At 33.1% G+C, this 18,131-nt stretch overlaps 1 protein-coding gene across 5 annotated transcripts in view; it reads left to right on the forward strand.

Annotated features, from left to right (window-relative positions):
* cdh13 (cadherin 13, H-cadherin (heart)) overlaps positions 1–15,788 on the forward strand; it is a 618,570-nt gene extending 602,782 nt beyond the window's left edge. For all 5 annotated transcript variants that reach the window (XM_087293013.1, XM_087293012.1, XM_087293014.1 and 2 more), the window contains one exon: positions 14,588–15,788. In XM_087293013.1, coding sequence (XP_087149139.1) covers positions 14,588–14,595 — 8 coding nt within the window. In that variant the 3' untranslated portion in view covers positions 14,596–15,788. The remainder of the gene's footprint in view (positions 1–14,587) is intronic.
* Positions 15,789–18,131: the final 2,343 nt, after the last annotated feature.

An 18,131-nucleotide genomic window follows, 5' to 3' on the forward strand; every position in this document is an offset into this window, starting at 1 on the left:
ATATGTTTGTCCCATAGTTAATCTCACATCCAAACCTGCACACGGCCCCCCTGGCGACTCTTTCTCCTGGCAATAACATTAATAATTCACTCCTTTAGAGGGGCTGGAGCATAATGGAACTCTATACACCCGTTCTACAATGGAAAACAGAGGAAAAATAAATCTGAGATTTTCGCTCTCAGAGATCAGAAGGGATGTTCTGCTCAGAGGCATTCTATAGCTGGCTTCATTGCTCAAGGACCAGTCTGGATAAAAGTTGGATCCGTGATTTGTGGCAATAGGAAGCCAATGAAACATGGCGGCAGATCAACTTCTCCAGAGTTTCTGTCTTAGTCACTTTCTTGTTTGTGTAAACCATCAGCATACATTATCTTGCAGATACCCAAACAGTATGTTGCTTTGATTTTGGCTTTATGTACTATATTAATGCATTTGAGGGGAAAAAAAAATCATAAAAATGTTTTTTGCTTGTGTTCCTTGCCAAAGAAAAATCTACACCTACATTTTGGTGTTATTTACAGAATATTTGTAAGGTAATAAATCATAGATGTCCATAGGCGACATCAAAGCATGGTATTAGCTTTCTAACCTGACTTAGTTACAGTTATTCATCTTATTGTACATAAAATGCATTAATTTAATATCAGCAGTCACATAATCATAATTGTGATCACAAAGCCGGTTTACAATCTCACCTATGGTAACATTTAAAGTCTGTGTGAAATCAAAATTTACAATGTTTTATTAGTGCTTATTGTTATTGTTTGGGCGAACAATTGAGGCATTGAGACAAAGAATCATATAAGTCCATATTTTCAAATGTTGAGCAATAAGATAAAAAAAAAATTAAATATTTCTCAAATGATGTTTAACAGAGCAAGGAAATTTTCACAGTATGTATGATAATATTTTTTCTTCTGGGGATAGTCTTATTTGTGTTATTTTGGCTAGAATAAAAGCAGTTAATAATTTTTTAACACATTTTTAAGGACAAAGTTATTAGCCCCTTTAGGCTATATATTTTTTTGATAATCTACAGAACAAACCATCATTATACAATAACTTTCCTAATTACCCTAACCTGCCTAGTTAACTTAATTAACCTAGTTAAGCCTTTAAATGTAACTTTAAGCTGTATAAAAGTGTCTTGAAAATATCTAGTAAAATATTATTTACTGTCATCATGGCCATAATAACATAAATTAGTTATTAGAAATGAGTTATTAAATTATTATGTTTTGATATGTGTTGAAAAAAAAACTTTATTACTGTTAATCTTTATTATTGTTAATCTTTAATCTTTAAAAAGCTTTATTACTGTATATATATGATATGTGGTTTGTTTTAATAGGTTAACTGTTTTTATTATGTTTAGCACTCCTCAGCTTATTCCAAGAGAGCGAGAGAGATCTTATCACATATACAGTTTTTCCATTCACCTCTTTTGGCAGATTTTTCCATGTTTTTTTTTCCTTCTCTTTGATTTAAATATGGTTTCCCATCATCCCTTAAAGTCTTACTGACTCTGTCCTTCCATTTGTTTATGTAGGCTCTCCTTTCTTTACTGAGGATTTGCCGAAGCAGACATGACAACAAGCGACATCTTTATTCTTCTTAGTGGACATAAGCGTTTTTTCACTTATGTATTTCACTTATTTATTTTGTTATTTCCGTTTACTTTTTTGTAGATCTTTTTGTAGATGATTAATATAGGCAGAATCCTATAGTGTAGCTAAATGTACTACTACCTAAAACATGTTAGAAAAGATAAACATGTCAAATTAAAACTGCTATTGTTGTTTTTCCTTTTCTCCCAGTAGCCCTGATAGCAGCCATTGTGTTGGTGTAAATGTTGAATCTGTGAATGTTAATAGGCTGAAATGATGGGATTATTTGCTACTGCTATAGCAGACACTGACAGGCACTGTATTATGCCATGCTGGCTTACCAAAAATGGCTTTGGGGTGATTCTGGAGGAAAAAAAGCTTCTGGCATAATTCTAGCACACCACCTGAAGCTGTCTGGAGGGGACATTTGCACAATATTTGCTTTTAATGCCTTCAATTAGAAACAATTACAAATAAAGCATAAAACAATCGACTTTCCGAGCACATACTGTACAAATATCCTTGTAAAATTGACATCAACATAAATGTAATATGTTAAATTAAATGTTTGTTATGTTTGATTAAATGGAAGATTTTTTAACTTGAGATCAATTGAATTATACAATTTTGAGCATTAAAAATAAAAAAATACAATTATAAAGTTATATTATTATATTATTTACATTTGTACAAATGTACACTGTAAAACCTGATAAGTTATATTAACTCAAACTGTTTGAGGAAACCGATTGCAGCAAATGATTTAAGTTTTGAAACAAAATAGTTTGAGTACTGTGGACTTGTATATAATGGGTCACATATGAAACAGGAGTGATAGGCTTTTCCCAAATGATAATAAGGCATGACAAGAGGCGTCATTGTGGGAAAAATTACATATTTCCCAGCTTTTATTTACATTTTAACAAAAAATGGCAGTCAGAATTTGCCAGGGGTATGATTTTTTTTTTCACTTGACCATATATAATACATATAATACATTGAATTGAATGGATTTTTATAACTTTAATATACTTGATATATCTTATGTTTTTCTAGAGTTTGACGTCATCAATCACATTCAGGCTCTAAAGCAAATGATACCTCACAGCAAACAAAGAAAGTACAATCTGTAACACTGATTTTTACTTGCACTTTCAAGAGTTCACACTTAGCTGATGATTAATTATAAAAGCTTGTTTGACATGCTGACCCGGGAGAGACCCCTGAGCTCAGGAGATCCTCGAGCCCAGAGCTCCCTCCCGTTGCAAGGCGGGAGGGGAGTTTGAGCTCAGGTAGATCTCGAAAACTCCCCTGCTGTAGTAATTAATGAACAGTAAGTGATTGCTCTTGAAGATAACTACGTACTAGAAGCATATCTTTGGTGCCAATTTAGATTCTTCAATTAACTTAATTGCATGTTTTAAGGAGGTGGGAGGAAACCGGGGAACCCGGGGGAAACCCACGTGAGCACGGGGAGATGTGCAAACTCCACACAGAAATGTGTGCTGGTTTGGTAAAGCCTGGAACAAGAGACATTCTTGCTGTGAGGCAACAGTGCTACGCACTGGGCAACCGTGTCACCCATCTAAGAAGGAGGAGTAGGGGTGGAAGGGGGACTCTTCAAAATGAAGTTAGCAGTGGAATGGAACCCAGGGTATTTATAGTAGATTAGGAGTCATCTGATTGGAGCGTAGTGAATTGGATAATGTGGATCACGTGATCCTCTAGAAATTTGTTTATACATAAACTTCACGTAAAACCTGATAAGTTATATTAACTCAAACTGTTTGAGGAAACCGATTGCGACCATTTAAGTTTTGAAGCAAAATGGTTTGAGTACTGTGAACTTATATATAATGGGTCAGAAATACAAATATTATTTGTGTTGATATCGTCAAACATTTAGAGTATTAGTAACTTAAACATTTTTTGTTTAGTTATCAGATCGGTACGATTTCAGTTAATAGAACAAATTAAGTTCAAACTTCTATACAAGCTCAAATGGTTTGTTATTATGTTGAGTTAATATAATTAAGTAAATCGTAACTCATTAGGTTTGAGTTTCACTTAAAATAATCCGTTTATGAGTTACCATAACTCTTTTTCATTAAGTCAAAATAGCTTATTTTAAAATTATAAGTTAAACTAGTTTATTTTTATTTAATGATTTTTACTGTTAGGTTTTACAGTGTAAAATTGATATTTCTTTTATATTTTAAATGATTAAAATAAAGCATATTTCATTCAGTTGAAACAAACTGATAATTTCAACACTATGCTGAAAAACATTTTCTACAAATCTTGTGAAATTTCAGTTATGCTGCATGGCAGTAAAGCAAAGATGTTGCAAATTAGTACAGAAACGTTCAAATTTTAATGTTTCAATCAAATGTTTGTATTAAATAAGTAAGAATTTAAGATTTGCTAGAATTCATATTTGACTTTGACTTAGGATCTCAGTTGTTTGGACCCAAAGTAAATTCTACATCTATATATGTGTGTGTTTTCCACACTCAGCCAGTGATGCATTATAACAGGCAGTCTGAAAGTGTGCACATGTTTAGATCCCATGTGACCCGACACAGAGCTGCCACATACTGGTCTCACTGCACGCACACTAATGACTCCTGTATGGATGTGTTTCACTTTCGCTGATGGAGTGGGAGGGAGAGATTGTCTGACTTCAATTTCCTTATCACCTTAATGAACCTTGACCCCTGCTGAGAGAAGCGCTGAGAAAAGGCAGATAAGCAGGAGCTCAATGATGGAGCGCTGCTAGAGAGAAATGGCCAGAAGATTAGACAGAAGCTGCTTCATCTGCCTCCTCTACAGGAGACACACGTTCACACAGAAATATGCATTACTGCCATGCAGTTCATTAGTGTGTGCTATTCCATTTGTTTACTGGCAGGCGACATTAAAATATGTGATAAGCTGATGATTCCCTGCAGTGTGACACCTTGTCGAGGGATATTGTAGAAACACTTTTTTTTTGGTCTCAATTCTGGTCCAAAAATTTTTTGAGAGTACTTCTTTAAATAATTGTTTATAATAATTATCTGCAAGACTGTTCCTGATCATTTAGATTTATTTATTTTTTTACTGTCATTACTGTGATTTTTTTACATATGTTATATCTGTTCACTAAATTTCCAGGCTTATAATGTTTTGCTCTATTACTAAGCATTTCCTGAAGTCTCCAAATTCAAAAACAATCACAGAGAAAGCAGAACGAAGCAATAGAAAAATTGATCTCACTCATTTAAAGGTCCCATAAAGTGCTTGAAAATGTGCATTTTTTTATTCAGTCTTTGACAAAATCTCAACTGAAACATGAAAAGAGGGTGGGACATAGAGTAGCTCCTATTAAAAAAAAAAAAAACTGCCAACAGCATTTTGTTTTGCCATCGCATTGCCAGTGAGAGTTGAGCTTAAGCGCATCAAATGAATAGCATCTTGAAGTGGGAGGGGCATGTCAGATACTAAAGAGTATAGGTGACGTGAATAAAACCATTGATGCATTTTGGTGGAAGTGACAAACTACAAGCCTTACATGTTTATATCGATTTTATTTCATCTTTTTAATTAACGTTTTGATGAACACTAAATAATAGATATTTAAAAAAAATAATGATACTAACATCTAAAAAAAATTTATTTTAAAATCATCGGACCTTTAACGGTGCCATATAATGACAATCTGGATAGGCATAGCTGAATAATACGATTTATTATAACGTCACAAATAACATATCATGAGCCTCAAACATCATTGTCACCATTGTTTGTACAGTAAATCCAATGCTATCTCGTGACAATTCGTAAGTTTTTGATTTAGTGGCTAATTCTTAGAAATTCTTATGATCTAATTGGTACAATTTAGTATGATTTGCTCATCACCCAATGACGGTTGGGTTTAGGGGTGGGGTTGGGTGCCATGCCTCTTTTTTAATATCGAAGATTTTTGAGTGTAAAATCCCAGTGAAAAACATTGTAATTGAAACAAAACACAGACTGTTATATTGACCATGGGATCATTAATATGCACCCCAGGCTGCATTTAATTGGTCAAAACATTCTTATTGAAATAAGGGGGGGGGGGTTCATAGTGCGTCAGAATGTAAAATGCGGGACATACGAACTATACAATCATTCAGCTCCACTGAAGAAGAGGCATATGGTCTATTTAAATGGATGTTTAGTTAGTTGAATGTGTATATAGTGAAATCTACTTTAAATTACTGTTCTGTGTTGTTGGTTTGTCTTCTTCACTGACCTCCTGCACTTACCTTCACGGACATCCAGGCTAAAAACACTTGCTCTCTAACTGATGCTTGTTTGGTCCCCAGTGTGAGTGTGTTTGCTTCTGTTTCTCTATAACTATGTTTCCTGAGGAAATCCCAGACTAGTGTTGAAGTTTTAGGTTGAATAATAGTTAGAAAAGTTGTGGACAAATAGATAGAGGGAGAGAGGCAGAGAGGTAGAGAGATTTTGCAAAGAAACAGAGTCTGTCCACTTTTTAGTGGCCTTGATTATGGATTTATTTATGGAATATGGATTTATTTATTTTATAACCAACACAGTGAAGTGCAACATTCCAAAATGTAATTTAAAAATAATAAATTCAAAAAATCAAACAATACAAGACTTTGTGAGAAAAAAGGTAATGCATTAATAGCATTTGTAAGAACTGCACTGTGAAGCATTGGAAATGAAATAAAACCAAAATGATGGATGATTTTTAAACTATTATATATATATATATATATATATATATATATATATATATATATATATATATATATATATATATATATATATATATATATATGTATATATATATATATATATATATATATATATATATATATATATAACAAAATAAAATAGCTTTTAATTGATTTAGAAAAACAATATATTTTTAGTCAGTGCAAAATATTGAAGTGGTTCTGGTGTGTATAGATACTTTTATTGTGTAAATCTTTTTGTGCATTTTTGGTTGTTTTGATTGGATTGCTGCATTCATGCCATAGTATCTCATAATTGCCATAATTTCAAGATGGAAACGCATGACATTCTATTCTGAGCTGTTCACATCCCAGGACTCAGAATTTGTACCTTCAGTGTCTAACTTAATCTGCAGTATAAATGGTACAGCAATCAAGACTTGTGATACAAGTCATAACTCTGAGAAAATTACCAGTTTATAAGTTGTAATTACAAGTCCTACGAGGATGTAAATGCTTTTTTTGAAGTTGAAATCTTGTAATTATGGTAATTATGAACTTGTGTGAAAATGATTGATGGAGGTTTTTTGTAGAATCACGGATAATGTTGTTTCTCAGCAGAAATTCTGCTGTTAAAATATTGTTTATAAATAATGGTGACTGATGACTTCATAGTTTACAGTATATCTATCTTTAAACATTTGTAAATTACTGTTAAAAATATGTTCCCATAAAGAATAAATGTGTCTATTCACTTATATATTTCTTAAAAAATGTCAAATATGTCAACTTTACAGATTTAATTATGTAAATACTAATGCAACATGTAAGCGTAAGCAGACTAGATGTTATTAAATTTATGATTATAAACGATTATAAAAACTAATTAAAACGTGGTATGAAGGATGTGTACCAATTTTAAATTGTATACAAATAAAATGTATTAGTATTAACTAGACTCTTTTAATATGTCATCAGATGTTTCTTGTTCTAAATTGACAAGATTTTATTAACTTTATGTAAACTATTGTTGCACTGAATGATATTTAACATTGTAATAGTGAAAAAGATTAATTTAAAACAATAAAGAAAATGTCCAATCAGTATGCAGAGCATTCAGCCTGAACTCACAAGGAAACGTAAGTATTTTACGTTTTGACTGTTTAGTGGTTAATTCGTACGAATTTGTGCGAGTTCAGTTGTTTGAAAATATACGATTTTAAAAAGGAGGCGTGGCACCCAACCCCACCCCTAACCCCAACCCTCATTGGTACTTACTAAATTGTATGAATTAGATTGTACGAATTCATACAAATTAGCCACTAAATCAAAAAGTTACAAATTGCCGTGAGATTGTGTTGGAGCATTTGATACGGTTTGAATTTAAATATCAAAGGGGGATTTTCAGTTCATAATCTTAATCCATCAAAGTTTTGTGTCCAATAGACAATAATCATTGACATGTTGGCTGAACAAAGCTGCTTATCAGTGAACATCTAATAGATGTCAAATGACAATCCAAAAATTGAGATGAATGTACAAATACTAAATCTAATCAATTTTACGACTAACCCCTCAAATTTAGCTTTGTTTTAGCCAAGATGCCACTGTTTAGATGTAAATTAGACATCTATAAAACACACACAGAAAAGTTTCTTAATTTGCTAAAGTTTAATAACAAAACAATAAATTGAATTAAATACAATAGAATTAACTTTGAATGTTCATATTTGGTCTGAAAGGTATTTAATTGCTGAAAGCATCACGCTGGAAATTTTACTTTAAAGTGACTTTATCTGTTTGTGAAACTGTGTGAGTGTGTGTGTGTCACTAGATGTGTATTTTTAGCTTCAATGTTGCTAACCTTCTGCTCACGGGCTGAAAAAAATCCATACTGTCTGTTATTCCTCCGGAAGAACCTTCTCAAGGATAAAGCAGTCCAGTGGACTTGCATTTGTGGCCTCTTAAATAATGAATGGAAGCTTCTAGGAGAACACAAACACATTGTTTATGACACAAATTCCTTTTTCTTTAGAATCTCTTTAGTTCCTAAACCCTGCATCAGATACAAGCAGAAAATAATGACCAATAAATTATGCTATCAATAATGTAGCTGCATTCTTTTAACGATGAGGTTTGAGATCTGCTTTTATGAGTGAAATGTGACAATAGCATGTCTTTACTGCAGATTTAAAGGGATCGTTCAGTCTTAAAATAAAAATAAAAATACTCACCGTGGTTTCAAGCATTTATGAGTTTCTTTATTCTGTTGAACACTATAGAAGAAAGCTGAAAACCCAACTCTATGGAAGTCAATGGTTACAAGTTTCCAGCTTTCTTCAAAATATCTTCTTTTGTGTTCAACAGAAAAAAGAAAGTCAAGTTTGGAGCAAGTAAAGGAGGATTAAATGATGGCAGAATTTAAATTTGTGGGTTAACTATCCATTTAAGCACAGGGTTTGCAATTATATGTATAAGAAAATGTACCAAAAATTCTGCTTTTTAGACCTAAACTTTTATAAAATGCATTCTCATCCCATGCAGAAGTAAATTTGCTGTACACTGTTAACGATTTATAAATAAATTACACAGTATTTAACTGTAATATGAGCTGTATTTTACTGTAGGACAGTTATGCAGTATATTTAGTTAAATAGACTGTAAATACATATATCAGCGACATAAATAACGCTGTAAATGTAAATACAGTATTTTTTGTAATTGGTTTACAGTAAGTTACTGTAGATTCTGCAGGAAATAGTGTAGTTAAACAGTGTAGTCAAAAATCTGCATCTTCTATTTAGCGTTTTTTTTAACATGATAGCCAATGTAACGATTTAAATACTCAAATTTAGAGATACAAATGATTATGTTTTGATGTCACTACCACAAATTACACTAATTTATTAATAAAGTCTTGTAAACACAGTTTACTTGAAGTTTAAGGTTTGTGTGTAACCAGCACAATAGGTTATTTTAATAATCGGATTTTATGTAAGCTATCTGCATATTGGTGTGCATGTTAACGTGTTAAGATTTAATTGGATAACACCATTTCAGCCGTTGCATTTTTTCATCATCAAAATTTGCTTCCCACTGTTTTAACTGGCATGATCATGGGGGGGAGGACTGGCACCATCTCACACATGCTCATTAGTCTTGACGTCTTTGATCCCGCAGGAGCTATTGTTACCGTTTCTGATGACAGTTTGGAAAACATCACCTTCTGTGCTGATTTACCTTTTGATTCCATTGATTTTGTTCATCCTTTGAATAACGTCGCTCATTTGAATTACATATCTGAATACATTTTGGATGTCAATGGTTGAGAGGAAGAAACCAAATAATTTTTGACACTGACAAAAATAACCTTTAATATTTTAATTTAGTTCAAAAGTAGATGACAGAGAAGAGTGTAGGTTGCTACTGTTGATGCACGTTCAAAGAGGAAGGGTCAAAGGATGCCAAGATGACCACACTGCCCCCTGTAGGACTGCTTTAAAACTAGACTTTAGGGATCATTATATGTGGGATCAGTAAGATCAGTAAGACAATAACAGATCAATCAATCTAGCAAGCATTAATAGTTTATAGGGAACTCAGTGAAATACTTAGTTATTACAATACTTGAATGTTTATGACTTCAGAAAAAAATTCAAATAAATAAATAATCATTGCCCAAAATACACCGTAAAAAACTACTTTACAAATTGTTAACTAAGTTTAAAATTGTAAGTTAGGTGGACATATTTTTGAGCTCAGAGTTGAATTTACTCATAAAAAACGAATTGAATTTATGTTTGGAACTGTTTGTTCAATGAAAGTAAAAAAAAAAATTCGGTTGAGGAGACTTTTTGATTTCTTCATTTGAGCATCTACGTACAAAAAAAAAGTTAACATAAAATTTTATAGCAACTGGCTGCAAAGAAATTTTGAGTTTATTAAGCTTCAGTGGTTGAAGAATAGTCTTAAATTTTGTCGTAAAGTATACTACACTTAAACCAGCCTTTTCAGTCAACTTAAAATTATTTATAAAGTTTCTTGAGCAATAAATCAGATCATAAGTGGATTCATGATGCTTATAATTCTGCTTTTATTTTAAATTGCAAAAATACATAACAATGTTACTGTTTTTAACATTTTTGATTAAACAAATTAGCCCATGGTGAGCAGAAAAAAAACTTAAAAAATATAACAACCCAACAAAATTGACAAAATATTATCTATATTAATTGAGAAAGAAAGTAAGTAAATAAGTTTTTTTTTTTTTCATAAGCAAATATTTTTATTTAGAACTTCTAAAAATGATATTAGACCTTTTAATAGTATCTTTTAAATGTGTTTTATTTTCTTTATAAACTATTGTATTTATAATCAATAAAGTATTACTTTTATTATACTATGCAAGTACTTTTTTCTATCTTTTGTATGTTTAATTATTCTGTAGTTATTAAACAGTAAAGCACAGCCTGTAAGCAAGTATTGAAAATGTCAATCCAGGTTTAATTAATAACTGCAGTAATTGAAAACTACACAGTAGCCGTTTAGATTATGTCCATAGCATAAAACTTTTGGTCAAATGAAGAGTAGCGATACACCCAACAGACCTCTAAAAGCACTCTTTAATCTGATGAAAGATGCCCGACAGGGGTAAAAAATAATTAATCCACAAACAGGGAAATAAGCCTGAGTCTGGACCCACTGAAGTTTAAATCCCCTTTTCTGCCAAGATGGGCGCTTTTACTCTTTTAATCCACTCGAGGAACTGATGTGGCCTGTCTTGAGGGGAAGAGAAATTTCCACTGCATCGACCCGTTTACTTGCTCTTCAGGACACTTGTTTCGACGTGCCATCCTCAGTTCACCTGCCAGATAAAGCACAACCTCTTCTTGTTAATGAAATTTGAAGCGTGAAATTGAAGAATTAATGCTTATTGGAGGCAAAAACTACAATTTCTATTGCTAATATTCAAGGGAAGTGAAGTTCAGTTCAAAACGCCTAACCTTAAGGAGCAAACTTTAAAGTGGCTGGTTACCTACATGGTAAAGAGACAGTTCACCCAAAATTTAAAATGTCCTCATCATCTGTTGAACAAAAAATAAGATGTTCTGAAGAAATTACTAATGAAGTCAGTTATAAACACTCTTAAAAATATCTTAATTTGTGTTCTACAAAAGAAAGAAGCTCAAACAGGTTTGGAATGAGTGGAGGTTGAACAAATTATGATAGAATTTTCATTTCTGTCAACAATGCCTTTAAAATATCACTACCTCACTAATTAAAAAATGAAAAAAAATATCTTGAATATGCACTGTTTAATGATCATTTATGTCTAAATGTACTCGGTGGAAACTCAGTTTCATGACTCTGAACTTGAAACCTGTCACAAGTAACTTTACTTTCTGGCTGATTGAAAGACAAATGGAGGCAGTGAATGATGAGGGTCGTTGAGTGTGTTTCTGTTTGTCCAACGCTCTGGGGCGCAAGGGTAGTGTGTGTTATTGTGTCTGTCTAAACCTCAGCTGACTGCTGCCACAACCACTTTCCTCCAATGAGGCTGATGGTAATTAGATCAAACACACTTTCGTCTTGCCGTCTGCACGGCACATTCCCTGCACACTTACCTGCATTTTCCCTCTCCGGAAGATAAAGTGAAGTGTGTGTGTGTATGCTGAGAGGAGGGAGTATAGGGAGGACTTTTATCCACTCCTCAACTGATTTTATTGCATGTGAAAGCGGTGAGGTGAATTGATTCAGTTGTATATTTTGATGTTTCAGGCTAACACTCAGATCGCCTAAGGGGGAAGGAATTACCTCAATGCGTTTCGGGCCCTCGGCACATGAATAAATGGGGCTGGAGTCTCATTATAATTTGCAAATGGCATTTGTGGAATGGAGCAAACTCAGCTGTGCTTTTAAGTGCCGTTCAAGTCCTATTTTCCTTCCACTGCCATTTAGGATCAAGCAGCACAAATGTTATCTAGTGGAAAGAAACAACAAGCAGCAAAAGAAGAAAAAAAATCAATAATCCTCCCCCTCCACATTTAATATTCCATCTGGTGCGGTTCGATCGCCGTTGAATTTCTGAGATCCGCAGGCCAATTCATTTCGCTCAAGTCTTGCGAAATTAGACCTTGCATTTTTCAGTTACATTTTAATCATATTTGATGGTGGTATGCATGAAAAACTATGAGTTGGAAAGTGAAGAGGAAAAGTTTTTTTTTTTTTTTTTTTTTTGAGTCTTGCTTTAATTCATCCTGGAGCTTCAACGAGAACGACATTTTGTTCCCATTGTTTTCATTTATTAATTCAATGCTTTGTTGTGGTTGTTCATGTTTTTATGTATTCTATGCATAAATATTACAGTAAATATATCATGCTGCCCTAAAAATTTCAAACACTGCTGAGAGAAACTGAATTTATAACCACCACAGATGCTCTGTTAAACTTTTAAATGGTGTTTAATCACACTTTTAAAAACAAAGGGGGTTTACAAAGCAATGCCATAAAAGATTTGTATTCCCTTTAAGAATCTTTTAGTGAATGAAGAACAGCGTGAATATATTTTTTTTCCACTAAATGGAATAGTTTGTGCAATATAAAGTTTTCCACTGATAAATTAAATAAAACATTATTTACTCATCATTTACTCATGAGCTCAAGTTTCTTACTTCATCTTTATCTTTCTTACTATATCTTGTTTTAAGAATATTGCTAACTAACAGACATGTTAGGATTAAATACTTTTATAGTATACTCTGAAAGATGTATGAACATTTTACCGTTATAAAAAAATAAAATAAAAAATCAATAAAAAAAATTTAAAACTTGCTTTTATTGTAGCTGAAATAAAACAAATATAACTTTTTCTAGAAGAAAAAATATTATCAGACATACTGTGAACATTTTCTTGCTCTGTTAAACATTATTTGGGAAATATTTAAATAAGAAGAAAAAAATCTAAGGGGGCTAATAATACTTCAACTATATATATATATATATATATATATATATATATATATATATATATATATATATATATATATATATATATATATATGCTGAAAATTGGGTTAAAATGTGTCAATTCTTAGAGCAAACTAAATGAACAGACCATGAAAAAGTGACAGATGATAAAGACATTGTTATTCACATGTTACTCAATTTGTATTCTGCATGTGCTGCAACATTACTCTCAGAAACAATATAAAAGTCATCGTGTCATCTTTTATTTTTAGTCTCTCTACAAACCTTGTATTAAACTGTCTTATTTTACTGCAGATTAGTTTTAAAATGAAAGTTTAAAATAAAATTCTTGCCAGTTTCTTACCGTCACTGCACAACATCTTGTTTTGACTCACTCTTTGAAACATGTTCACTGTTGTAAATGGGTAACTGTTTTGCCTGTTAAAATATTAGATAAGAAAGCTTTTCTACTTGTATATATGCTGTGAATTGAGTTAAAATGTGTAAGTTCTCAGAGCAAACTAAATGAACAGACCATGCAAAACTGACACATGATAAAAACATTGTTACTTGTTATTCTTTGTTACTCTGCACATGCTGCAACATTACTTTCAGAAACAATATAATAAGCATTGTGTCACCTATTATTTTCAGTCTTTCTAAAAAACTACTTGTATTAAACTGTCTTATTTTACTGCAGATTAGATTTAAAGTAAAGCAGTTTAAACTAAAATTCTTGCCAGTTTCTTACTGGCACTACACAACATCTTGTAATCCTCTGAGGAATATCTGTATATCTTAAATTGGATCGTTTTAAATTTTAATCTGGTCCTAAGAAACTGTATAGCTGAGTATAATTGACCGAATAATTTAAACTAACTGGCAGTATTCTGAGATTTTGAGAGGGCCTAAGATAGATCATTGTGGCAATCCTTACATCATTTTTGCCTAAATCCTAATTTAAATGACCAGTTTGTTGTTTTACAGTTGGACAGGCAGGATTTATTGTAAACCACTCCTGTTCCTGTTTATTTTGTAACCACTATTTTTTTGCAATCTTCTTCTGCAGAGGTGGTGTTTTGACACACAATTAGAGTGTCACACGGTGACAAAATACCAAACAAGAAGTCTTAAAAGCTTAGTTTCAATAAAACTTGGTTTGAAAGTAACTAGACAGTTTGGATTTCTGAAACTCACTCAATGTTTTATAATGTAATGACATCTTGTGTGTCAAAAGGTCAATAGATTAAATGTCATGTTCTTTCTTTTCTCTCTTCTCTTCCTCAGGCTTGTAAATTCCACTGAATCTTTCTGTAGTCCTTTTGCAACACTGAAGAAAACTTTCTTCTCCTCTCCACACGCAAACCAGGCAGAGAGAGAAGACCTCTCCCCAAAAGACACCTTGCACCCTTAATTTTTGCTCTTATTCATTTTTTCCATCATCTCTACTGTATATCCCCAACCAGTTGCACTTCACAGCCTCTTTCCCAGGAACTGTCCCGCTCTCCTGTCCCTCTCTCCCCTCTGCACTTCTGTCTTCTCATACCTCTGGAAGTCATCACGGACTGCACCTCTTCAATGAACTCTCTCTCCCTCTCTCTCTCTCTCTCACTGGACAAAGATATATTGGATGGGGGCAAAGCGATTGGACATTTCGGTGTACTTTAGTTTCCTCTGGTTAAAGACTACTGTATTTGATCTTGTTTACTAATGTAAGGGAAGGACACAATGCCTCTTTAGTCTGCAGTGGTTGTGTTTTCTTAGGGCAGGGTGGTAGCCAGAAGCCTTCAGAGTCTAAAAAAAAAGAAGTGTCTCGAGTCTTTTATTTTTTAATTTGGGTTCATTTGCATTAGTTGTTATGGAGTGGAACACGATATATCTTTATAGTACTGTGTGGAAACAGTGGGGGGAAATGTACACTATATATATTTTATTTTTTACCAATGTACAAATATATTAATTAACTTATGTACTTTGATTGCTTTATTCTTTAATGACCCCTCACAAGAAAAAAAAAGAACAAAAGAAAAGAACTGTATGTTTTTTGCTAAATTTTAGGGACTATTTCTAATGCCATTGATGTTTTTTCCTCTTTTTCATGTACAAGTTCCTGTTTTAGAGTGCGGTTCTTGGGTCTGGAGAGTGATTTGCAGACAGAGAGCGAATGTATCTTGTGATCTGATGTTTCCGATGGTATGGCGTTTATTTTTATTTGAGTTTTGTTCCCCTTTTCCCTTGAGTCAAAGTCAAAGAGGCCAGAGAAGGCTGTTGATTCAGTGGTATTTTCCCCCCTTTTTGCGCTTGTAAGAAGACAACAAAAAAAGAGAGACAGTAAAAGATATCAGATGAAAACAAAACAAAAAGTGTGTGTGGGTTTGTTTGGAAGACCCCGTAAGTTCTGAAATCGCAAAGAAAAAGATGACGTGGTGAATGAGTTATGTCTGTCTTTTGCACTAATTTAATAAAGCTGTTACTGTACTTCCCACCACTTTAACTTTGTTTGATTGTTTAAAGCCACAATAGGGAGGAAAATCTAAGTTTAAGTAAGAGTTTAACTCAAAGAAGAAACCCTATGCGGTAAGTAATGTCTTTAATGATTAATATGTCAGGCACTGTTTGCACTAAACACTTTAGTTTTAAAACGACATTTTAGAACAAAAAATCTCCACATTCACACTGGCGTTTCATCTAGCACAGTGGTTCTCGAACTTTTTTCATTATGTACCATTCATTCATTCATTCATTCATTTTCTTGTCGGCTTAGTCCCTTTATTAATCCGGGGTCGCCACAGCGGAATGAACCGCCAACTTATCCAGCAAGTTTTCATGCAGCGGATGCCCTTCCAGCCACAACCCATCTCTGGGAAACATCCACACACACACACACACACACACACACACACACACTCATACACTACGGACAATTTAGCCTACCCAATTTACCTATACCACATGTCTTTGGACTGTGGGGGAAACCGGAGCACCCAGAGGAAACCCATGCGAAGGCAGGGAGACCATGCAAACTCCACACAGAAACGCCAACTGAGCCGAGGTTCGAACCAGCGACCCAGCGACCTTCTTGTTGTGAGGTGACAGCACTACCTACTGCTCCACTGCCTCGCCCGCATCAAGTATCATCTCAGAAAAAAAAAATCGTTTCTCCAAGTAGCACATAATGAACAGTACTGAAATACAGTAGCGTAGTTGGTCCAGTAAAGCAGCTACATCTCTGCACAGTTAAAAAACTAGGCAGATTCATTGCTATTAATAAGAATATTATTGTCAGCCACTTTGAACATTATAAACAGTTTAAACATTTACACTGCCCTGTGATTATATGTAAAAAAAAAAAAAAAAAAAAAAAAAAATATATATATATATATATATATATGTATGTATATATATATATATGTATATATATATATATATATATATATATATATATATATATATATATATATATATATATACACATATATATATACACATATATATATATATATAATAATTATAATAATAATAAAAACGTCAACATTTAAATTAAATTGTGCTTTTAAAAGTTAAAATTATATGTTACTGTTCTTAAAAAAGTAAAAAAGAAGCTCCTGTACTTAAATGTAAAGTATTAACATATAGTGACTTATTTATCAACACCTGAAAATATAGGCTATATGTCATAATATTCATTTATAAATATTTTTGATAATTTTTCTAATATATGTAGCATGTACATATGACATATTTGATTCCTCTGCGTACCACTAGAAGGAAGCCCGCGTACACGTACCACAGTTTGAGAACCACTGATCAAGCATTTCTGAATACATCTCCGTCCACACCAGAAAGCTAAAAGCACACGACACTCTGTCATGCGCTGCAGCATATGCGGACGTCTGAGCCCCAGGCAGTCAGCAGGTACTTTGAGCGCACCTCCCCAGGTGAGACACTCGCTTCGAATGTTATCACTTGATTAAATGAGTGTTATCAGTGGTTATCAGCTGATAGAAATGGCCCAGTAGGGGCTTTCTGTCCCTGTTTTCTATCATCCATCCACATGGTTAATCAGCTATACTAATAGAGAAGACTCCAGATCCAGATCTGTTTTTACATTACTTTGATGGTTGGGTTTTAGGGTTACACATACACATTAATAAAATACAATTAATGGGAAATTGAATAAATGATATGAATAATTATTGTGGTTTATCAGCTATACTAATAGGGAAGAATCCAGGTACAGATCTGTTTTAACATTACTGTGACGGTAGAGGGGCCCTGCTTGTTAAGTTGTTTTAATATCCAAATGAAAATAGGCAGTTCCTTATATCATGTTTTTATTTTATTGTAAAGATCAACTTAGCCATTGTGATGCAAACGCCGTTATAAAGTACATTGTTTCCTTTGAAGATTTACCCGATGTGTTGTAGTTTTCCATATCAAACTGGCGAAGTCTGAACAAGGAAATGATGCAAGACTTAACTTTGTGTCCTAATATTGAGAAAATACCAATCACATAGGCAAATGTCTGCAGCTACACCTTCATTTTCAGATGTCTCCGTTTCCCGTCATCCACACTGACAAAAGCAGCAAATGAAAATAGTTTCCAAAATGTATGGACGAAAGCACAACCATAGCAAAAGTTATGCGGTTTTAAACTAAAACATTTTAGTGTATACAGGGCCTCAGTCTGAGTTCAATAGAGGAAAATTATTGGTCATCCTTTCTTTTATAACTTTAAAACACTCACATGAATGGAAATTTCATCTTCTGGTGAAATAAATAGCAGAATATTATTTGCATAACAAAGTTAAACTAATTCTGTGTTTTATAA

The sequence above is a fragment of the Danio rerio genome, chromosome 18 (assembly GCF_052040795.2).
Source record: "Danio rerio strain M-AB ecotype USA chromosome 18, GRCz13ab, whole genome shotgun sequence".
NCBI classification, from domain to species: domain Eukaryota; kingdom Metazoa; phylum Chordata; class Actinopteri; order Cypriniformes; family Danionidae; genus Danio; species Danio rerio.